Genomic DNA, 22,460 nt, shown 5'->3' with positions numbered 1-22,460 from the left:
AAATTAATACATTCTTTTCTTTTCATTTTGCTGAAACATACAATATTTTAAGTCCGTTGAACCGAAGCTAAATAAAGTCAGCAATAATTAATTGCTGATTATTATGAGAACCGTTCATAATAATTATTGGTCAAAAGATATTCCTACCATAAAATATTATTGTTTCGAGGTCTATAAAAACTCACGTATTTTCGGAAACAATTGCTCTCGTGAATAACTAATTATAAAGGTAACATCTACCTTTATTCTTTCGGCATATATTTTAAATCATGTAATTTATACAATAAATAAATAGTTTAACTTTCATTTGTGTTGTTAAATTAATTAACATTTACGCCATTTTTATTATCAAGTGATTATCATCGAGACATTTTTCATCTACAAGGTCGACCATCCAGATTGACAACGCCTTAAAAACCTAGGTTGTTAAGAGGTGAATATCAAAAAGCTTTTTGATATTCACCTCTAACATCTTTAAAAATAAACTACGCACATTTACCTCTAATCCTGTTATCCGGTTGGGAATAACTAAATAGAGGACTTGTTTTTAAAAAGTGTTACATATGTTTTTTCTACATCATCAACGATTTTACTTAATCCCAAAGTATCAAATTTTGCTGGTATTTTTTGAGTATTTGGATAAATTGGTTCTGGACGTAATTTCAAATACTCTTTATATAATTTAACCAGTTCTTTATCATATCCCTGGTGAAAATATTTCTCCGCGATATCTTCTAAATTTCTCAGCAATTACTCCGATTTTCTCCACGATTACTCCGAATTTCTCCCAAATTGACCCATGTGGAGAAATAAGGGGAGAAAGATATCAAAGTTTTTTACAAATTTTCTTAGAATCGACTTAGGTGGAGAAACGTTCGGAAATACTTCTCCGCAATAAAAATACGTGGAGAAACGTGTGAAAAAAAAAGTTGTACTGCGGAGAAATTATCTCTGCGTGTCTTTTACGTGGAGAAATTTTTTACGAATTTTCTCCGAATCGACTTGGGTGGAGAAACGTTCAGAAATATTTCTTCGCGATAACAATACGCGGAGGAACGCGTGAAAAAAAAAATTTTACCGCAGAGAAATTCTTCCGAAATCAACGACGAGAAAAAATTTTTACACTTATTTCCCCACATTCATCAATTTGATGAAACGATCATTGGAATTTTGTAGACAAAGTACCTTATAGGTATATCAACTTTTTTTAAAAAAAATGTCTTATAATTTTCATTTTTTAAAAAAAAAATAAACATCATTATGCTTTGCGTTATGTAACAATTAATAATTAGTCATTTTTTTTTGGAAAAATTGAAAATTGAAAAAGTTGGAAAAAAATTGAACTAATGGTAGAGAAAGTTGGAAAAAGGGTGGAGAGATTTGTCCGCCATTTTTCCAACCGTGTGAAAAAATACTTTTACTGCTGAGAAATTTTTTCTGAAATTAACGACGAGGAGCAATTTTTCTGTCTTTTCTCCGAATCAACTTCGGTAAGAGAACGTTCGGAAATATTTTTCCTCGAAAAAAAACACACGCGGAGAAACATGGGAAAAAAATAATTTTACAGTGGAGAAATTCTTCCGAAATAAACGACGAGGAGAAAATTTCTCCACTCATTTCTCCGCATGGGTCAATTTGGGAGAAATTCGGGGTAATCGCGGAGAAATTCGGAGTAATAACGGAGAAATTCGGATAAATTCGGAGAAATATTTTCACCAAGGATTTTATTTTTTTTTAGGTCTTCTCGTAGAAAATTAAATACAGCAGTAATACTTTTTCGTTGACCAATTTCAATGATGTTATTTAATAACCACCCATCTTTATGGTTAATACAAAGTTAAAAAAAAATACTACAAGCAACACTCCATTCGGATATTTTCCTTACAATTTTGATTATGTGGTTATGAATATCAGTTTTTTTTCCATTCTCATTATCAGCAGTTATACCAAGTAATTTTTTCAAACTCATTTGAATTGCTTGATCTCGTAAATTTGGTATGTTTTTGAATTTTTTATCACCAGCAGATTCTTGTCTTTTAGATGATGCTGATGTTGATGTTTTGGCTGATGAACAAACTGAATAAGCTTTTGATATTGCTTTTGTTGTTGATTTTGATTTGACAGTTGATCGTGATTTTTTAGTTGATACTGATGATACTGGTAATGATGGTGGTGGAATATTGATGTTTTTTCCATTTCCATTTTTGGTGTTTTAAACTTGGATTGTTGTTGTTGTTGTTGTTGTTGTTGTTGTTGTTGTTGTTGTTGTTGTATCTTTGCCACATAATTTGGATCCAGTTGGGCAATATCTTTAACAGTTGTTTCATCTTTTCCTTTACTAAGCCAGTCTTGATGTTTTTTAAGCCATTCAACTGATGCATTATTAAAATATTATTATTATTCATTTATTTATCTATATTTATTTATTTATTATTATTATTTTTATATACCTATGTTGGCTTGATGGTTTTGGTTGACTGATAGTTTGAGACAACTGCTTTCTTGCTCCTTCAACACTCTGGTCAACAGCAATATCATCATCATCATCATCATGATCATCATCTTTGACATTTTCATCAATTTCAGTATTGACTGTTTTAATTGAACTTACAGTATTTTCTTTACCACGCAATGTTTCATGTTCAGACTCATTATCTGTACTTAAATGAGACAATTTTTGTGATAATGATACAATATCATCATTATTATCACCATTTCCATCATTACCCTGGTAGAAATAATCTCTCCGGATTTTCTCCGTTTTCCCCGGATTTCTCCGGATTTCTCCGGATTTTCTACGTAATTGAGACTTCTGGAGATATTTACGGAGTAATCTCCAGACTATTTCTATAATATCTCCGGATTTTTTCCGGAATTTTGACTTGAAAAAACAAACACAAAAAAATGGAAAAATTAATAAGAAAAAGTAGAAATAAGAGTTTACATACGAAAAAGAAATTTTTTCTGAAAAAATCCGGAGAAAATCCGGAGAAAACCCGAAAAAACTCCGGAATAATATCTCTGGAAGTCTCAATTGCGTAGAAAATCCGGAGAAATCCGTAGAAATCCGGAGATAATCCGGAGATAATCCGGAGAAAACCCGAAAAAACTCCGGAATAATATCTCTATATACTTGGTAAATTTTGTGTTAATGGTATAAATACATGTGATGATAGTGAAGTTACCAACTCAACCGTTTCATGATCAACATTCAAAACTGATGAAGCAGCTGCAGCTACTGCTGCTTTTAATGCTGCTAATAGTATTGTTGGTGTTGTTGTTGGTGGTGGTAATTTTGTTGTTGTTGGTGCTGTTGTTGAAGCAAAAAAATCAGTAATTAATTTAGTCTTTTTAATTGATTTTGGTTTCTTTTTATATAATGACTTTTTAATTGCCCCTAATGATGATGATGATGATTTTGATGCTGATGATCTTAAATGTCGTTTTATTAGTGAATTTGATGGTGATGGTGATCGTTGAACATCAATAACAGCAAAACGACCATATTCCCTGGTGGAAATAATTTCTCCGTAAAATACCGGAAATTCTCCGTAAAAGTCCGGAAATACTCCGTAAAATTCCGGAAAACTTCGTATCGCTCCGGGATTGGCCCATTAAAACTTTTTGGTCATTTATTTTCCTCCATTTTACACACCAATTCGAGTATTTTGGAATTGCTACGGATTTCTCGTATTTTTCCGCATTTTTTCTGAGTGAGCCAATTCCGGAATAATCCGGAGCAATTCAGAGCAATTCCGGAGAAATATTTCCACCAGGGTTGTCCAGCTTCTACACTACAAGTATTTCTACTGCCACCAGCTTGCTAAGTTTTTAATTTTTTCTTCTGTCTACGATCATTGTTTGGTGTTCTTTTAAAAAAATAATTATTATTATACATCTATAATATATAAATAAATGTAAATGTCATAAAAATAAAAATCTAACACCTTTGTGTTTGTGGAAGCTTGGCTTCAGATTCATCATCATCATCACTACTATTCATGTTTTACAAAGGAAAGTAGGGAGAGAGAAGGAGGAAAAACAAAAGGATAAACTATATATTTTTAATTATTTTTTTTTATTGTTCAATTATAGATTTGAAATAAATTCAGGTTGATAATCGACACAATGAAGTTTGATTATCTCTAATTCTCGATGGGATTTCGGACGCCATTATGGGTTCCAGTCAGTAATTAAAATTTTTTTCCTCATCTACTCTTTTTGATTTTTGTTTTGAATTTTTGAATTATTCCTTTATTAATAATAACTAAAAAAAAAAAAGTTAGATATATATTTAATATAATTACGTTTAATATATTCGATATTAGGTTTCGAAATAAAGAAAGTCAAATGAAATAAAAAATTATTATTTTAACACTGTATATAATTGAGTTTAATCTTTGGTGCCAAGTTCAATGAAACTAAATTACATATACATTACATGTTGAATTTTTATTTTAACTACTAAAAGACATTATTACTCTTAGCATTGCCAAGTGTTTCAAAATTTGAAAGACCATGTGTTTAATGGTGCTTTGTTTTTCTAAAATCATTCTTGCTAAATCAATCAAAACCTAAATATAATTTATTTATATTATTTCAAGATATTGCTTTTTAACTTTTTCAATACACATAAATTTTCGATACAAAAAAAATTAATTTATAATATTCACCTGATTTCTCTTAACTTCGAGTTGACTTTTTTCATACAATTGTGCATTTTTCAATCCAATACCACAAAATTATAAATAACTTATAAATATTTTTTTATCAAATAAAAAAAAAAAACAAGTACGAGTTTCAAAATTTCGAAAAATGAATTTTTCAGTTCAGTATGTCCTAATTTTGGTCTTGATATAGAATGTCATAAAGAAAGATTAAAATCATGTCCAAAACGTCGTAGTATTACAGCACGACCAACAACAGTTATTTCTCTCGTACACGAATTAAAGTATTAAAAATATAATATTAATTATAAATATTTAATTTGTCTTTTTAAATATACATAACTGTATTACAGCTTACTCTGATAAATTCATTTTACATTGCCAGATAAATAAATATGCAATTGAAAAATTCAGAGACAACAGTTCTTATAACAGTACAAAGCAAGTATCCAATTGATTCAAGTGGTACAACTGATCTACCAAAAAGTGTTGAATTAACACACAGGTAAATAATCATGAATTTATTATAATTAACATTTAATATTAACATTTGAGTGTTTCATTTATTTTAGAAATATTGTCTCAAATTCAGCACAATTTAGTTTTGGTATTGGAACAAGATGTTACAGTATTTTTTTTACCTCCTTATTATATTTACGATATTTAAGTTTTCTATCACAGCCATGGGTAAATATTATTATCTCTATTATCTAAAATAGGATATAATTATTATAATTAAATTATTTTGTATAAATAGCAATGGAGGAAAAATTATAATAATGTTAACGCTGCATTTACATCAAATGATATTTTAAAAATCTTGGAAGAAAATAGATTGTCAATTATATTTTATATGACCAGTTCTCCAGTTGATGTGCAAATAATGAACGATTTAAAAAACAACACATGAGTGGACTCAAAAAAACAATGAGTTCATCTGCACCAGCTCGTAAAGGAGTTGTTGCCAAACTTCGAGCTAAACTTGGAGAAGCTACGGATTGACAGAGGCATCACCATTAATCACAGTTGTAATTGATAGTCATGTAAGATCTATGGAAAAAATATTTCCAAATACTAAAATAAGAATTGTTTAAAAAAAATAATGAAGATGCTGATAATAATTATATGATGCTCGTGAGTATCTAAGTTATGCAATGAAATTGATGAAATACAATTAAGCATACCCCAGGTAATAAAAGAATACTTTATAAATAAATTTAACAATAAATAGACGTTTAAAAGAATATAAAAGTCAAAGGTTCTCAAGTGTCACCAATTTTATATCAAGTGTAAAAATATGTTGCAACTTATAAAAAATTCAATTATGATTCAATAAAATAAAAATTGCTGATTTTGAAAATTTAAAACTTTTTTATATATTATTTTTTTCACTTTCTGATCAAAGTTTCTGGTGTCCAAAGTTTGAATGTTCTGTCATAGGATGTTATTGCAATGAATTTATAATCAGCTGAAACATCAACAGACACAAGTTTACCATCATGTCCAGGCATTGTTTTGAATGGTTGCCAAGTTTTATTTAACCATATTTTAGCAGTTCTATCATATGATACAGTAATTAAAAACTGTCCTTCACCTATTTGATATTTAACATCAGATAATGAATTAGTATATGATGGTATTGTATAAATACAACTACGTTTCCTTAAATCCCAAATTTTACATGTATTATCTTCATTAGATGTTCAAATATGATAAGCATTTGGTAAAAAAACAATGCTAAATAGTGTTTTTGAATATATCCTTCTATAAATTTGAAATATGTAAACTCAATTTATTATTATATAGTATTTAGAAAAATATTAAATAGATAAATTATTTTTTTTTATCTAATTCATCAAAAAAAAATTTTTTTTAAATTATTACAAACGTTTTAATTATTTATCAACATAATTTATTTATATATTATTTAAAAAAATATATAATAATATTCAGACAATGAACCATGGACCAGCTAATAATTTTTACGACTGACAAGAATAAATACATGAATTAATATTAATCATATTTCTTTGTTCTGGCTAAATTATACATTATAGTTGAATGATTGAGTTTAGTATGTATTTTTTAAAATAAATAAATATATTATACTAATGAAAATCCCTGAGTTTGTTGGATAGCTTGAAGCAGCTTATAACGCAGTCTTTCACGATTTTAATTTAGCTATTATTATTATTATTATTATTATTATTATTAATTGAATTGATGTTTTTTATAAATTTATTTGCAACGAGATTAAATGCCTCGTTTAGCCATTCTTCATGTCTATTTGTCGATAAAGCTCAGTATAAAGCAGTAAAAGTTTGATTTATTATTCAAATGACATCTTGTATTTGGGTTTGTAACATTTGAAGTTCTTCAATCATCATGTTTGCTTCTTCTTTAAATTTTTTTTTTGATAATAAATTTTTATAATAATTTGGTGCCATCTCCAGAAGCCATTTAGCTGTAAATTAATTTAAAAAAAAATTATTTTATTCATTAAAAATATTTTTCATATAATAATATAAAAGAAAAAAAAGTAACTTACGTTCAATAGATGTAACGGTGCTCAAAACATATGCATTTTTTATTTTTATACATTTATAGTAAATTATCCACTCTGGCTTACTATTAATAGAACTATTGCGTCTATATAAGTTCATAGATTTTTCATTCAAACTCAAAATTGTATTATATTTATCAGAATTATCTATGTGTTTTGCTGCTTGCATAAAAAAACCAGAAACTAATACTTTTTTAATATTAATTTTACTGTCTTTTGTAAATTTTAATTCTATATTTTCTGCTAAATTTAATTTTTTTGCAATTTGAATTAATTGGTCATATGTATTTGAAGCATATTTTAATGATATTTCATTTAAAAAATTTTCTTTACACCACTGATCTTTCTTTTTTGAATTTTGATATCCTTCAAAAATGTTTAATAACGTTAAAAAATCATTATCATCAATTATAAATTGATTAATTGCATTTGCACATTTTTCAGTTAATTCTTTATTTGGAATTATAAATACTGATGGACTTTCCAGCATTGAAACAATTTTAAATATTGAATCAGTACAATTATACTGATATGATTCAAATAAAATTTTAGCCAAACATGGTTTTACTGGAATTTCTTGTATTATTTTACCAAGTTTAGTAATTTGTTGATCATCTTCAAGACACCCATAGTGTATTAAATTTTCAAGCGTTGAAAGTAGTTTTCTTGATGGCACAGGATCTACAAATCCAAATAAATTCAAATCTACATTAACAAGTATACTCTCTATATTCTCAAAAATCATTTCACTTTCTCGATTATCTACCATATTATTATAATCGTTTTCAGAATACATGCCATAACATGTGCCTTTACATACTCGTCCAGTGCGACCTTTTTGCTGATTAGCACATGCTTTTGATATTTTTATCATTGCCAATTCATAAATTTGTTCTTTTCAATTATAATGAGATTCTTTTATGTAACCGCTATCAATTACGAACATAATATTATCTATGGTTGATGATGTTTCAGCAATATTCGTTTCTAAAATTACTATTCTTTCTTGTCGCTTCTTTAAAGCCTTATCTTGATTACTTTTTGATAATTGTCCATTAAGATGAATAATAGATAATTTCTTTAAAGGCGATGTTTGCTTCAATTTAAAATTAATATATTTTTCTGTATTTAAAATATCTTCTTTACCCGGCAAAAAAACTAATATATCACCATTTGTATTTTTAAAATGAATTTGAACTACTAGTACTGCAATTTTTTCTAATATCTCATGAATGCCATTTTGTGGAGCAACAGTACATTCATTATCATAAATTATTTCAATTGGATATGTAAAACCAGGTATTGAAAGAAGTGGTGATTTATCAAAAAAATTTTGAAATTTCGCAGCGTCAAGAGTTGCACCCATGATAATTATTTTTAAATCATCTGTATTTTTTAAAGAATAGTATAATAATGAAATCAACATATCAATATTAATTTGACGTTCATGTGCTTCATCAATAATTATAATATGATATTTATCAATTTTTATATTTGATATTACTTCATGTAACAAGACTTCTGGTGTCATGAATATTAATTTTGTAGTTTCATCGTATATTCTGTCAGATCGAACATTATAACCAACGATAGTACCAAGTTTTACATCAATTTCAGATGCAACTCTTTTTGCAAGCTCTATTGCTGCACCTTTTTGTGGTTGTGTACACACAATTGATTTTGTATTATTTATTTTTCTGGAATATTCTAAACACCATTGAGGTATTTGAGTTGATTTACCAGAACCAGATCCTGTAACAATTATGCACTTGTTTTGTTTTTCTTCTAAAAGATCCATAAATATTTGTTGAAAATTGTAGACTGGTAATCGTTTACGTTTTTTCAAGTCCTGCAGATATTTTTCTGAGTATGGTTGTTTTGTAAACGGATTTATATTTTTTTGTAATGATGCACATTTATTATCTAAAAAAAAAAAAACAATAAGTATATGATAAAATGTTTTTTTTTTTTTTCAAATTTATCGTTTTATAAAATGTAATTTAAAATATTATGTTCAAATATTCAATATTTAGAATATAAAATAAATATTTACCATCAATTTCCATTGCAGTAGCCATGATTGGAGTGCAATAATGATTATTATAGAAAAAGAAAAGGAGAGAGAGAGAGAGAAGGAGGAAAAAAAAGGATAAACAATATATTTTCGATTATTTTTTTCTATTGTTCAATTAGATTTGAAATAAATTCAGGTTGATAATCGACACAATGAAGTTTGATTATCTCTAATTCTCGAACAATAAACAAAAATATTAATGATAATAATAATACCGATAAATAATTAAATAAAAGGAGAAAGGAAAAAATTTAACGAAAAAAAATTCTTTTTTTTTATTGTTCAATAATTAGATTTGATATAAACCAGATTGATAATCGACACAAAGTTTGATTATCCTAATCCTTGAACAATAAACAAAAATATTAAAAATAATTATAATAATAATAATACCAATAAATAGTTTTATAACAAAGGATATAATTAAAATGGCATAGGTTAGGATATAGCTGGTGAACGAGTAGAAAGGTAACTTTTTCACTTTTGATTTCTATAACAAATACAAAAATATACAGAAATAATTAATAATTAATTAATTAATATTATAAAAATATTCTAAATTTTATTAGATTGTGCAATATTGTTACCTCAATATATTGATGAATTTTTTACTTTTTTCTCTCAACGAGCAATGGACAAGCAACCTTATCTAACCGAAGACACAACGTGAAAAGACCAAGAATCCAAGATGGCAAGATATGCAGACCAAGACCAGCGTGGCTGAGCGTGGCAGTGCGTGGCAGCGTTGCTAACCCCGGCTGTGTGTGCGCAATTATGAGATCTCTAGCGGTAAATTATGGAATTTCGGACGCCATTATGGGTTTCTGTCGGTAAATAAATTTTTTTTCTCCTTTTCTATTCTTTTTGATTTTTTTTTTTCGAATTTTTGAATTATATTATATTTCTTTATTAATAATAACTAAAAAAAAAAAAGGTTGGATATATATTTAATATAATTTATATTCAATATTAGGTATCGAAATTCATATTTCAACAAATAACGGAATAAAGAAAGTCAAATGAAATAAAAAATTATTATTTTAACACTGTATAAAATTGAGTTTATTCTTTGGTGCCAAGTTTAATGAAACTAAATTACATATACATTACATGTTGAATTTTTATTTTAACCACTAAAAGACATATTAATACTCTTAGCATTGCCAAGTGTGTCAAAATTTGAAAGACCATGTGTTTAATGGTGCTTTGTTTTTCTAAAATCATTCCTGCTAAATCAATCAAAACCTAAATATAATTTATTCATATTATTTCAAGATATTGCTTTTTAACTTTTTCGATACACAAAACAATAATAAAAAAAATTAATTTATAATATTCACCTGATTTCTCTTAACTTCGAGTTGACTTTTTTCATACAATTGTGCATTTTTCAATCCAATACCACAAAATTATAAATAACTTATAAATATTTTTTTATCAAATAAAAAAAAAAAAAACAAGTACGAGTTTCAAAATTTCGAAAAATGAATTTTTCGGCTCAGTATGTCCTAATTTTGGTCTTGATAAAGAATTTCATAATGAAAGATTAAAGACCGGTCTTGATCTTAAGATGACCTTGATCTCAGTCCTGCTTGAAAGCCCATCTAGTTTTAAATTACTGGCACTCAATTCTACACGTATCGTGTTATTTCAAGAAAGTAAAGAAAAAATTTGAATACTAAAGAGTTACATAATTTTTTTATTATAAAATATTATCATTTATTTTAGTTCGATCATATGATTCATCAGCCCATTTTTGTTTTTTACTTGAAGCAAATGTTCCATAAATAATTGCTCCAAATAAATAAATAATACTAACAATCATAAATACAATTCTCCACTCTTCTGCAGTCTAAAATTGAAAAAGAAAAAATTATAGTATTACTAAATAGATAAATAAATTAACATAAATAGAAATATATTTTCAAACCTTATTTTTAACAATGTAGCCAGTTACAGTTGGACTGATGATTCCTGGTAATGTTGCAATTGTTTTTCCCATTCCAAGTAGAATGCTTGCACGTTGTGGTGCAATGTCAAGATAATTAACAACATAGCCAGGAGTGGAAAGACCATCGATGCTGAATGAAATAATAATACATAAAATTACAGCAACGCTTGTACTCATAAAACCTGTTAATGTCATGAAAATTGTCTGTCCAATAAATGACGCACAGGTCAAAGTTTTTCTAACCTTGGGAAAAATAAAATATAAAATTAAAAAAATATATTTTGTAAATTAAAAACAAACTTTTTGAAAGTTTTAATACCATTGTTGTTGATAGATAATTATTTGACAATAAATAATCTGCTATATGACCGGACAAGACCATGACAATTGTCAATCCAAGGTATGGAAGCGCAGAAACGAATCCAGTCTTTTCAATTTCAAAGTGTAAAACATCTGAAAAATTTAATATAGTTATAAACTCAACAAAAAATCAAACATTTTTTTATTTTTATTTTGTATTTACTTTCAATAAAAAGAGGAAGTTGCATCACCATCGTGTGGTATCCCCACATTCCGCAAAAATGAGCAACAAAAATTGCCCAAACCGGAACAGATGTTAGCATTTCTTTCCATGGATGTGAAATATTCTTTATTTAAAAAATAATAATAATATAATTCGATTAAATTTATTGAAAAATACTTTTTTATTTGAGACAAACCTTTTTATTATTTTCAATTTTGCACAGTGTTTTTTCAAGGTATTCCAATTCAGAAACTGAAATCCAAGGATCATCTCTTGGTGTATCGGATATAAAATACATCCATGCGGCAAACCATATTAATCCCATTAATCCATTGATATAAAAAATAGCAGGCCACCCAAGTCGTGCAGCAATGATACTAGATAGTGGCATTGCAATAACAGCTCCTGCCGTACTTCCAGAAAAAGGAAGGGTTGAAAGTTTTGATCGTTCGGTGGGTGGTGCCCAATTTGCCCAAATCGAGTTTGTCGAAGGAAATGTAACACCCTGTCAATTAAAAAATTAAGTATTTAATAAATGCTATTTTAATTTTTTTAATAACTTTATAAATTAAATAATTTTCTACCTCAAATAATCCCATAACAATTCTTAAAAAAATAAGAAGATAAACACTAGTACGAGTTAGTAAAGGTGTAGTTAGTGTCAATAATGCTGTTGCACCAATTCCAACACCGAGTACTTTCTTTCCTCCAATTTTCGAACTCAAATAACCACCCAAAAATTGAGTTGCAGTGTATCCATAAAAAAATGAACCTAATATAACACCCCGGAGGTCAGAGTTCCAATCAAATTCCGGTTTCACCTTAATTATGAAATAAATTTATGTATCAAATTTTTTAATTGAAAAAAAAAATATATATATTTCACTAGAAAGATACTTGCATTTCCGGTTGATGTTGTCATAACAACAACTGCAATGCTGAGATTTACACGAAGACTATTTGACATAAAAAAACCTAGAAAAACCAAAAGTCCCACGACATTACGACGTTTTTTCCAAAATTTCCAGCCAACATCAACGTCCTTCGGTATTGTCAATTGCACTTCATCAATACTGTAAATATATAAAAATTATATATTTTTATTATAAATCATATTTTTTGTAGTTTTTAAACTTATACCTTTCTGAGATTGAGCCTTTAAATTCTATTTTTTTTCCCATTTTTTATTGGCCAATTTGTTTGATTTATTAATTTATTATTATTGTAAAAAAAATTTAAATTCAAATGAATATTTTAACTGCTGCAACATGCTCCGCCTGTACGTTCAATGGAAAAATTTAAAAAACACTGTGCACAATTCTATTTTTTTCCCCGAGTGATCTATTTCTATAGAAATAATAAATATATATATTAATTATATTCAATTTATATATTTTCTTTTGTGTGCTAATCATCAAGTGCTGTTGAACAAATAAATCTACATATTATAGTTTATCACACGTTTGTGTTTGACATTCAGTGATACACTTACACTGTTATAGTAAAAAACACGTTGATCACAAATCACAATAGAGGATGTCAGCTGACTACTCACATGTGCCAGCGTACCTTTAGACCTCACTCTTATGTATGTATAAGTTACGAAACTTTCTAATAAACTAACTTCCACATAAACTTTTCATTTCGATGAAAAAATTAATTTTTCTTTCTTGCAACAATATGTTAATTTTTTTCGATTATTACCAAATAAATAAATTTTTAAAATTTCAACTTTTTTAAATTATAAATTATAATATGTTATTCGAAAAATGTTATCGTTCAGCTACCTCGAGCACTCGAGTACACAGACACACACAGTTAAGTTCGACTGACTGATTGAGAGAGAGGGATTGTATCGAAATATATGCACCTCGGAACATCTTGTCTAAAAACTACCGGAATATATTGTGCTGCGAATCTGAGATATATACGAGCGTACAAAATAAGAATGATAAAGTACACAATGGTATTTTTTTAAACTGATTTAAATGTAATAGAAGTCAAAAATGAACAACGAAATAATTAATAATAAGTATCTTATATATTTATCATGTGTCCCCGATGTTTGTTAATAAAATTGAATGCTTTATTATCTAGAAATTTAAAAAAAAAAAACCTTCTTTATAAAAACAATTGTTGCTGGAATATTTTAAAGTTTTACTCGAATCTATCACTTCAAAACGCTGATTTATTTTTAAATGTAACATGGAGATTTGTGACTACCACAATATATCCAGATTGTTGAAAATAAATAAATAATTTTTCTGTAAAAAATCGCATACAAGATGATAGCAATTTTTTTATCAGTCTTTATGTAATTTTTTAAGTAGGAAGTAATTACCAAGCATTGTCAACGCTGTTCATCTACTTGCCTTAGTTTGTACAAGATAAAACTCAACACACTCCACAATAATAGCACTTGTCATGTCCCGATTTTTCGTCTATATAGTCACTTAAGTAACTATAATATGTCAATTAGTTATCAAATAGTTAATTGTGTCGGAATAAAATTTGAACTTTGAATCCGAGAACATAGATAAAATTGAAATATTATTAATATTTTTATATGACCTTGATAAATACTGCTGTATCTAATATATATATTCAGGCAACATGACTGAAAAAGAAATAGAATTACGTGAAAATGAAGTTTTTTTAAAAAGGTAGAAACGAAGTTTATTTTAAGTTGAATGTAATAATAAAAATTTATATATATAAATTTTCGTCATTTTTTGTTTTCTTTCAAAAGTGTTGAAGAACAACAGCTACAAGTTTTACAAGATGTTAATGTTGGATGGAAATTATGGAAAAAACGTCGTAATGTAGTTGGTATCTTTACATTTTTTGGATTTTTTATTGCGTATATACTCAGAGTAAGCCTGAGTATTACAATCGTTGTGATGACCTCTAATACAAATGAGGTAAGTTTATCAGTATAGTATTTAAAAGATTAGAATATATAAAGTTGGATTAGTTGTGATATTATTTATTACAGACAAAAGCAGAATTTGAATGGGACTCAAAGCTCCAAGGTTTTATTTTGAGTTCATTTTATTATGGATATATTGCAACTCAATGTTTGGGTGGTTTATTGAGTGCAAGAATTGGAGGAAAAAAAGTACTTGGTGCTGGAATTGGTATAACAGCATTGTTGACATTAGTAACCCCTGTATTTGCACGTATTAGTGTTTATCTTCTTATTTTTTTACGAGTTCTCATAGGACTATTTGAGGTATAACTTCTGTAATTTACAAAATTAATATATTAATAGATATATCCATGAAATTTTTTTTTGTGATTAACAGGGTATTACATTTCCTTCGGTAGCATCGATATGGGCAAATTGGGCACCACCACTCGAACGTTCAAAACTTTCAGCTTTAGCTTTTGCTGGTGCTTCATCTGGAGCTGTATTTGCAATGCCTGTATCCGGTCTTATTGCTGAACGCCTTGGCTGGTCAGCTGTTTTTTATATATACGGATTCTTTGGATTAATATGGTATGCAATGTGGCTGTATTTTATATCAGATAAACCTAATGACGATCCTTGGATTTCACCTGTTGAACTTGATTTTATTAAACAATCGTTGATTGCTGATAACCCCCATGCTGCAGAAACTAAGGTCTGTTTTTTTTAATTATATAAATTTATTATACTCTTTGATAAATCTTGAAGTAACAATTTTTGTCTAGAGAGTAATATCACATCCTTGGAAAAGCATATTGAAATCAGCACCGTTTTGGGCAATTGTTGGAGCTCATCTTAGTGAAACCTGGGGACATCTCACGATGTTAACAGAATTACCAACGTTTATGAGTGGTAAAATCTAAAAATATTTAATAATTTTATGTTACAACTATTATTTGCTATCAATTATTTCCAGATGTATTGCATTTTAAAATTGAAACAACTGGTTTTATATCAGCTCTTCCTTATCTTGGATCAACAATTATTGTTATATTTGCTGGTCATCTCGCTGATATTTTGCGATCAAAAAAATATCTCACAACAACTCAAGTATTTACAAAAAATAAGATTCTTAATTATATGTCTATTTTTTTTTAATTTTTTAATTTTTCTTTAGGTACAAAAGATATTTACATGTGTAGCATTTGTAGGCCAATCAATCTTCATCATTTCAGCTGGATTTTTAAGTTCAAGTTCTGAAGTTATTTTCTGTATTATAACCGGAATGAGCATTGGTGGTTTTGCAATGTCAGGTTTTAATATTAATTTCCTGGATATTGCACCTAGACATGCCAGTGTCTTGTTGGGTATAAGTACAACAATATCCATGCTGGGAGGGGTTATTAGTCCAATTCTCACTGGTTACATTGTCCAAGACAAGGTTAAAACTATTTAAAATTGAATTTATAATGTAACTTTTATTTATTTATAATTTTTAACATAATAGAAATATGCTAGCTGGAGAATAGTTTTTATAGTTGTCGGAATCAATTATCTTGTTGGAGCGGTCTTTTATTGTTTATTTGGTTCAGGAGAACAACAAAAATGGGCAGATATCGGAAATACAGCAGAGAGAAAAAAAAAAAGTGAGAATAAATAAATGATCTTCAACGAACAAAAAACGAAGTCTGATCAAAAAAAAAATCTTAAATAATGGCTTATTGTTAATTTTACAATGTTTATTTAGTATTAATATTTTTTTAACAAACAACAAATAAAAAATACATTAAATTCCTCATATTAACAAAATAATTAAAATCTAAATCAAGGTTCTATTTATTAATAAATAATCAAGAAGAGAAAAAAATAAATTAGTTTAAAAAAAAATACATTTTGATGATTGAAAGTATTTGGTAAAAAATATTATAATCATTGGGAATCATAATGATGAAATATTTTGAAAACAAATGATTCATCCATTATGATTATCAATATCAACACGAAAAATAATTTTGAAATAGTCGTAAGTATTATTAAAAATAATTTGAACAATAAAATTATAAACAATATTTTATTCATCTATTACAACGTAAATATTATTTGAGAAATAAATATAAATAAAATTGGATATTATTAGAAACTGATGCTTTTTTAAATTATTGATAAGTAATTGATTTATTTTTACATCTACATGTATGGTTTTTTTTCTTTTCCACAACAACCCCATATATTTTTTTACCCATTCAACATAAAAAGTCATCAATGTTTCTTGTGTCTTCTGACGATGTCATCATTCAACTTATTAATTAATATTTGATTAAATTAAACACTTGTTTTTTTTTTTTAATTTAATGGCTCGTTATCCACCTATAATTTAAAATATATAATATTTTTTTTTTACTTTTCTGAAATAGCATATTACACATGTGGTCGAATTCCAGTTTACAACAAATTGAAGTAATTGCAATAATGTACTCGAATATTATTTTTTCAGTTGAGATACATATATATTCCGTCGTAATCAAAATATTGAGTAGCTGCTATCAACGCCATTTAATTCAATCATTCATTATAAGTATATCACTGACATTATACTTTGACCTCTAAAAATTTATAAATATATATTTATAGTGAATGAAAAAATTAACGTAGTCAGTCTATAGCTTGTATACATGTAAATTGTTGAAAAAAAAAAATTATGATTTGCTAATAAAATAAATAAATTATATAATCGATAAATTAATAATTATATTGGTTTATATACAAATTAATTAAGAGATTAATTTGCTGATGGTTTATAAAAAAAAAAAAGATATTATCAGTATATTTTTCTTGCGGATTAATATTGTCAGACATCAAAGAATGACAGTGATTAAAAATCACCCTTCAAAAAAGCTTGCACGGACGTTGATAAAAACTTTTTAAGTCTCATGTAAACTATAAAATGTTATTATTCTCAGCTGACTAGACTTGATTATTTAAGTAGCTAGCAAGCTTCAACAACGCTATTCATCATTCACTCAGGAAACTCACTCTTAGCTTGGTCAAGATGAATACTCGACACACGTCACAATAATAACACTTGTTGTGTCGCGATTTATTGTATAATTTGTCAATAGTCCCTTACTTATGAGAAAGTTATTGAAAAGTGTCTGACAGTGTTGTGTCTAAATAAGATTTAAACTTTAAAACTAATTTTAAATTTTGATTAAATAATTTTTTTTTTATATCTAAAGATAACATGACCACAGAAGAAAATAATATCTTTTTAAAAAGGTAAAAAAAAAATAATTCATTTCGAATGTAATAATAAAAATTATTATATATATACGATATAATATTTATAAGTACATATATATGTATATATATATTTCTTTCTTTAAAGTGATGAAGAAAAACAATTAGAAATTTTACAAGATGTTAATGTTGGATGGAAATTATGGAAAAAACGTCGTAATGTAGTTGGTATCTTTACATTTTTTGGATTTTTTATTGCGTATATACTCAGAGTAAGCCTGAGTATTACAATCGTTGTTATGACCTCTAATACAAATGAGGTAAGTTTATCAGTATAGTATTTAAAAGATTAGAATATATAAAGTTGAATTAACTGTGATATTATTTATTACAGACGAAAGCAGAATTTGATTGGGACTCAAAGCTCCAAGGTTTTATTTTGAGTTCATTTTATTATGGATATATTGCAACTCAATGTTTGGGTGGTTTATTGAGTGCAAGAATTGGAGGAAAAAATGTACTTGGTGTTGGAATTGGAGCATCAGCATTGTTGACATTAGTCACTCCTGTATTTGCACGTATTAGTGTTTATCATCTAATTTGTTTACGAGTTCTCATAGGACTATTTGAGGTATAACTTTTGTAATTTACAAAATTAATATCCATGAAATTTTTTTTTTTTTTTTCATTTGTGATTAACAGGGTGTTACATTTCCTTCGGTAGCATCGATATGGGCAAATTGGGCACCACCACTTGAACGATCAAAACTTTCAACTCTTGCTTTTTCTGGAAGTTCCGCAGGAGCTGTATTTGCAATGCCTGTATCCGGTCTTATTGCTGAAAGGCTTGGTTGGTCAGCTGTTTTTTATATATACGGATTTTTTGGATTAATATGGTATGCAATGTGGCTGTATTTTATATCAGATAAACCTGATGACGATCCTTGGATTTCACCTGTTGAACTTGATTTTATTAAACAATCGTTGATTGCTGATACTCAAAAAACTAAAGTTTGTTTTTTAAATTACAAAATAAAAATATGCTTTTTTATAAATTTTGTGATAACAATTTGTGTGTCTAGAAACCCATATCACATCCTTGGAAAAGCATATTGAAATCAGCACCATTTTGGGCAATCGTTGCTGCGCATTTCAGTGAAAACTGGGGACATCAAACGATGTTAACGCAATTACCATCATTTATGAAAGGTTATATATTAAATATTTAAAATTATTCAATAATAATTATGACTGAAATTTAACATTTAAAATTAATAATTTTTTACAGATGTATTGCATTTTAAAATTGAAAAAACTGGTTTTGTATCAGCACTTCCTTATCTTGGAATGACAATCATTGTTATATTCTCAGGTCATCTTGCTGATATTTTACGATCAAAAAAATATCTCACAACAACTCAGGTAATACCAAAAAATAAAAATTTCAATTTTTCTATTATTTCCTAATTTTTTAATTTTTCTTTAGGTACGAAAAATATTTACTTGTGGAGCATTTATAGGTCAATCAATCTTTATAGTCTTATCTGGTTTTTTGAGTTCAAGTTTTCAAGTTATTTTTTGCATTACAAGTGCAATAAGCATTGGGGGTTTCGCATGGTCAGGTTTTAGTGTTAATTTCCTCGACATTGCACCGAAGCATGCCAGTGTTTTGTTGGGTATAAGCACAACAATATCCATGACGCCAGGAGTCATTAGTCCAATTCTCACCGGTTTTATTGTCGAAGACAAGGTTAATATCAACTCTTTACATATTATATTGAAAAAAATCAATTTAACATAACTTATATAAAATTTTTCAGTCTGCTGCGAGTTGGAGAATAGTTTTTATGATTGTCGGCATAATTTATCTTGTTGGTGCTGTTATTTACAGTTTATTTGCTTCAGGAGAAAAACAAAAATGGGCAGATGATGAAAATACAACAAACAAAAAAAATGATACTGAGAATAAAGAAATCGCCTTGAATGAAATAAAAAGTAATAGTAATTAATAGCCAATAGTTTTTCGAATTTTCTAATGTGATAAATGCAAGAATATATTATTTGATAACATACCAGAAAAGTATCCAGGATGACCTTCTGTTTCAGACGATGGACACAAAAAAATATTATCAGTTTTTTTCACCAGCACTAAATAAATTTTTGAAATAATTGCGTATGTCTTAGACTTGGTGTAAAAAACCAGCACTAAATAAAATTAAAAAAAAGTAAAATAGAATTTAATATTTTGGTTTTTATTTTATTCGATAGTAACAAGTACCAATAAATGCAAAAATAATATAAAAAAAATACAAACTAGTATTGAAAAGTACGAAAATTACTTGAGATGTACAAAGTGTCTTTGAGACATAAAAACAGCCATCATCAGCAATTTTAATGCTGTCACGGAATCACTTGAATTTGCTCCAAAGAGAGAATAATAATTTTCTACAACTTTTGCCACTTTGTTGATTTCTTTCTTGAAAAGCATTATCTCATTATTTTTACAAACAGTTTCATACATTACAAATGTTGAATTCATTATCAAATGAAAAACTTCACGAAGATCTGGTTTTAAAGTGTTTACCAAAAAAGGATTCAACGAATCAGTATAAGTTGGCCAATCTTTAATACAGGCTTCACAATCACAAATAAAATTTGAATGTGATAACATTTCAACTCGTTGTTTCTTAGTATGTATAAAAAATTGACTCATATAATTGTCAAAAATTTGTTCACCTTTTTCGATTGGACAAACAGCTGTAAGTACCAATTTCTCACTTTGTCTTTTAAATGTCACCATCTTGATACAGGAATGATTCATAAATGAAAATGGTATAACAACAGCTGATGATGTATCTTTTATGTCCTCGTACTTATCTGGAGCTTGAACTTGAAGTAGATTATTGCGTGTAATTGAAACAATTTTATCAATAAATCCAATTAAAGATATAAATTTATCATCTGTTTTCAAAAGCTTTTCATCTTTTAAAGATTTTTCAAAGGCTGGTATTTTTTTAGCTAAAAAATATGCAGTTATGCTGCTGCCAGCTAAACATAGAATCTCAAAATTCTTATCAGTGTGAGGATTATGTGACAAGCTATAAACACTTGAAAATTTTTGAGGATCAAATTTGCCATCAATGAATCCTTTTGTCAATGGATCTGAAATTTATCAAAAAAAAAAAAATTATATATACATAGAATTGGTCAAGTTTTTTAAATTGAGCATACCTTTTTCAGCATCAACTTTTAACCGATTTTGTTCTAAAATATCAAATGAATTATTAGCTTCTTTTAATGCTTTTATTGCAATTCTCAAAGGAAAAATAAAATTACTAATAATTCCAGAAGCAAGTATTCGGCTCAAAACATAACACTCAACATCATGATAAGCCAACTTGGCTTTGTCTCGACATGATGCTGAACAATATATGACCTCAGCACAATCATCACATGGTATATTTGACCAAGTTTGTTTGACACAATGCCAGCAATACTTGTATCTCAAATCTTGTTTGACAATATTAATGTAAGGCTCTTGAACAGCTAAAACTTCACTGGGTTTTATGTCTCTTGTTGCAATAAGATGTCTTCCATATTTTTTTGAATACTGTAATTCAACTGCACTTGATAGTCCTGGTAGAGCTGGATTTTCACTTTTTAATTTTTCAGGTACAACATCAGCATCAAATTTGTAACAAACAGTTTTCTCTGTTGTTGTCTTGGTAGTCTTTTGTTTCTTTAACAATTGTTCAATAGCCAGTTGATTTTTTTTATCCATTTTTTTCATCCATTGACGTGTCTCATCAAGAGCTTCATTGATAGGACCTCGTCGTTTTGGACAAATTGCTTGAAGACAGTTTGCTTTACGTAAAAATAATTTAGCTTTTAGATTTTCTGGATAATCAAGTTCCAAGGCATGTTCAATGTCAACAAGACAATCAGCAAACCAATTGGCCTTGAAAAGAACAGCACTACGATTTGCATATGCCATTGACAACTCAACACTTTTAGTTGGTGCATATGCCATACTCATTGTGTACATCTCAAAAGCTTTGTCTAATTCATTTTTCTTGAAGTAATCATTACCATTTTCACGAAGTTCCACTGATTTTTTTGCAATCTTTGATTCAAAATTAACCTCATTGATAAACTTGGACAACTCTTCACATGCAAGTTTATACTTGAAAAGATCATCTTTTTTGTTACGTGATGCAGAAAACATACGACTGGTTATTAAGACATGCAGTTTTTTAACAGACTGCTTATCTGGTAGTCCTTGCATTTTATCTGCAAAAAGTAAATTTGTTTTTATAAAAATGTACAGTTGTATTTTTACAATTACAAATGACTTTAAAGTACCTTGCGATCCTTAGACCTTGAAGCAGAGTTGCCACTTGTCAGTGACGTTTTTATTAGAATTGATTAGAATTTAGCTCTCAAACACTTGTTGAATTGTTGACTTGTTGCCAGGGCCCAGGGGCACAGGAAGTCTGTAGACTGTAGAGTGTAGAGCCTAGAGGGTAGAGACTAGGGA

General features: G+C 27.8%; 5 protein-coding genes across 6 annotated transcripts; 2 read left to right on the top strand and 3 right to left on the bottom strand.

Annotated features, from left to right (window-relative positions):
- Positions 1 to 6,556: 6,556 nt before the first annotated feature.
- Positions 6,557 to 9,794, bottom strand: LOC122854913 (pre-mRNA-splicing factor ATP-dependent RNA helicase DHX15-like). Its single transcript, XM_044155950.1, has 3 exons — positions 9,284 to 9,794; positions 7,216 to 9,153; positions 6,557 to 7,131 (listed from the first exon to the last, which is right to left on the bottom strand). Exons 1-2 carry the CDS (start codon positions 9,306 to 9,308, stop codon positions 8,129 to 8,131), a joined length of 1,050 nt encoding a protein of 349 aa, XP_044011885.1. The 5' UTR covers positions 9,309 to 9,794; the 3' UTR covers positions 6,557 to 7,131; positions 7,216 to 8,128.
- A 548-nt stretch (positions 9,795 to 10,342) lies between these two features.
- LOC122854911 (vesicular glutamate transporter 2.2-like) lies at positions 10,343 to 13,095 on the bottom strand. 2 transcript variants are annotated; one of them, XM_044155946.1, is made up of 8 exons: positions 12,919 to 13,095; positions 12,680 to 12,851; positions 12,363 to 12,599; positions 11,975 to 12,283; positions 11,779 to 11,902; positions 11,575 to 11,708; positions 11,235 to 11,498; positions 10,343 to 11,156 (listed from the first exon to the last, which is right to left on the bottom strand). In XM_044155946.1, exons 1-8 carry the CDS (start codon positions 12,957 to 12,959, stop codon positions 11,007 to 11,009), a joined length of 1,431 nt encoding a protein of 476 aa, XP_044011881.1. In that variant the 5' UTR covers positions 12,960 to 13,095; the 3' UTR covers positions 10,343 to 11,006. The 2 variants fall into 2 exon arrangements, with proteins under 2 accessions (XP_044011881.1, XP_044011882.1); XM_044155947.1 differs by lacking the exon at positions 10,343 to 11,156 and having other exon boundaries at positions 11,255 to 11,493; positions 12,919 to 13,024.
- LOC122854912 (sialin-like) lies at positions 13,091 to 16,504 on the top strand. Its single transcript, XM_044155949.1, has 7 exons — positions 13,091 to 14,441; positions 14,528 to 14,699; positions 14,774 to 15,010; positions 15,084 to 15,401; positions 15,472 to 15,598; positions 15,663 to 15,796; positions 15,864 to 16,504. Exons 1-7 carry the CDS (start codon positions 14,392 to 14,394, stop codon positions 16,140 to 16,142), a joined length of 1,317 nt encoding a protein of 438 aa, XP_044011884.1. The 5' UTR covers positions 13,091 to 14,391; the 3' UTR covers positions 16,143 to 16,504.
- A 967-nt stretch (positions 16,505 to 17,471) lies between these two features.
- Positions 17,472 to 20,876, top strand: LOC122854910 (sialin-like). Its single transcript, XM_044155945.1, has 8 exons — positions 17,472 to 17,962; positions 18,072 to 18,243; positions 18,318 to 18,554; positions 18,626 to 18,934; positions 19,006 to 19,132; positions 19,212 to 19,345; positions 19,410 to 19,673; positions 19,744 to 20,876. The coding sequence occupies exons 1-8, from the start codon at positions 17,928 to 17,930 to the stop codon at positions 19,930 to 19,932; spliced, it is 1,467 nt and encodes a 488-aa protein (XP_044011880.1). The 5' UTR covers positions 17,472 to 17,927; the 3' UTR covers positions 19,933 to 20,876.
- LOC122854909 (SET and MYND domain-containing protein 4-like) lies at positions 20,157 to 22,402 on the bottom strand. Its single transcript, XM_044155944.1, has 3 exons — positions 22,286 to 22,402; positions 21,155 to 22,213; positions 20,157 to 21,085 (listed from the first exon to the last, which is right to left on the bottom strand). The coding sequence occupies exons 2-3, from the start codon at positions 22,206 to 22,208 to the stop codon at positions 20,259 to 20,261; spliced, it is 1,881 nt and encodes a 626-aa protein (XP_044011879.1). The 5' UTR covers positions 22,209 to 22,213; positions 22,286 to 22,402; the 3' UTR covers positions 20,157 to 20,258.
- Between the last annotated feature and the right edge of the window lie 58 nt (positions 22,403 to 22,460).

The sequence above is a fragment of the Aphidius gifuensis genome, linkage group LG4 (assembly GCF_014905175.1).
Source record: "Aphidius gifuensis isolate YNYX2018 linkage group LG4, ASM1490517v1, whole genome shotgun sequence".
NCBI lineage: Eukaryota > Metazoa > Arthropoda > Insecta > Hymenoptera > Braconidae > Aphidius > Aphidius gifuensis.
Note: the sequence above shows the minus strand (reverse complement) of the source record. Positions and strands in the feature narration are given on the sequence as shown.

Coding starts and splice junctions, on each gene's coding strand:
- LOC122854909 (XM_044155944.1), bottom strand. CDS start 22,208: ATGCAAGGACTACCAGATAAGCAGTCTGTTAAAAAACTGCATGTCTTA. Junction 21,086..21,154: donor AAAAGTTGATGCTGAAAAAG/GTATGCTCAATT, acceptor GATAAATTTCAG/ATCCATTGACAAAAGGATTC.
- LOC122854912 (XM_044155949.1), top strand. CDS start 14,392: ATGACTGAAAAAGAAATAGAATTACGTGAAAATGAAGTTTTTTTAAAA. Junction 15,011..15,083: donor TTCTCATAGGACTATTTGAG/GTATAACTTCTG, acceptor TGTGATTAACAG/GGTATTACATTTCCTTCGGT. Junction 15,797..15,863: donor AATATCTCACAACAACTCAA/GTATTTACAAAA, acceptor ATTTTTCTTTAG/GTACAAAAGATATTTACATG.
- LOC122854911 (XM_044155946.1), bottom strand. CDS start 12,959: ATGGGAAAAAAAATAGAATTTAAAGGCTCAATCTCAGAAAG. Junction 11,709..11,778: donor ACTTCCTCTTTTTATTGAAA/GTAAATACAAAA, acceptor TAAATTTTTCAG/ATGTTTTACACTTTGAAATT. Junction 11,499..11,574: donor ATTATCTATCAACAACAATG/GTATTAAAACTT, acceptor ATTTTTCCCAAG/GTTAGAAAAACTTTGACCTG.
- LOC122854910 (XM_044155945.1), top strand. CDS start 17,928: ATGACCACAGAAGAAAATAATATCTTTTTAAAAAG. Junction 18,555..18,625: donor TTCTCATAGGACTATTTGAG/GTATAACTTTTG, acceptor TGTGATTAACAG/GGTGTTACATTTCCTTCGGT. Junction 19,674..19,743: donor GTTTTATTGTCGAAGACAAG/GTTAATATCAAC, acceptor AAAATTTTTCAG/TCTGCTGCGAGTTGGAGAAT.
- LOC122854913 (XM_044155950.1), bottom strand. CDS start 9,308: ATGGCTACTGCAATGGAAATTGATG. Junction 9,154..9,283: donor TACTGCAATGGAAATTGATG/GTAAATATTTAT, acceptor TTTTTTTTTTAG/ATAATAAATGTGCATCATTA.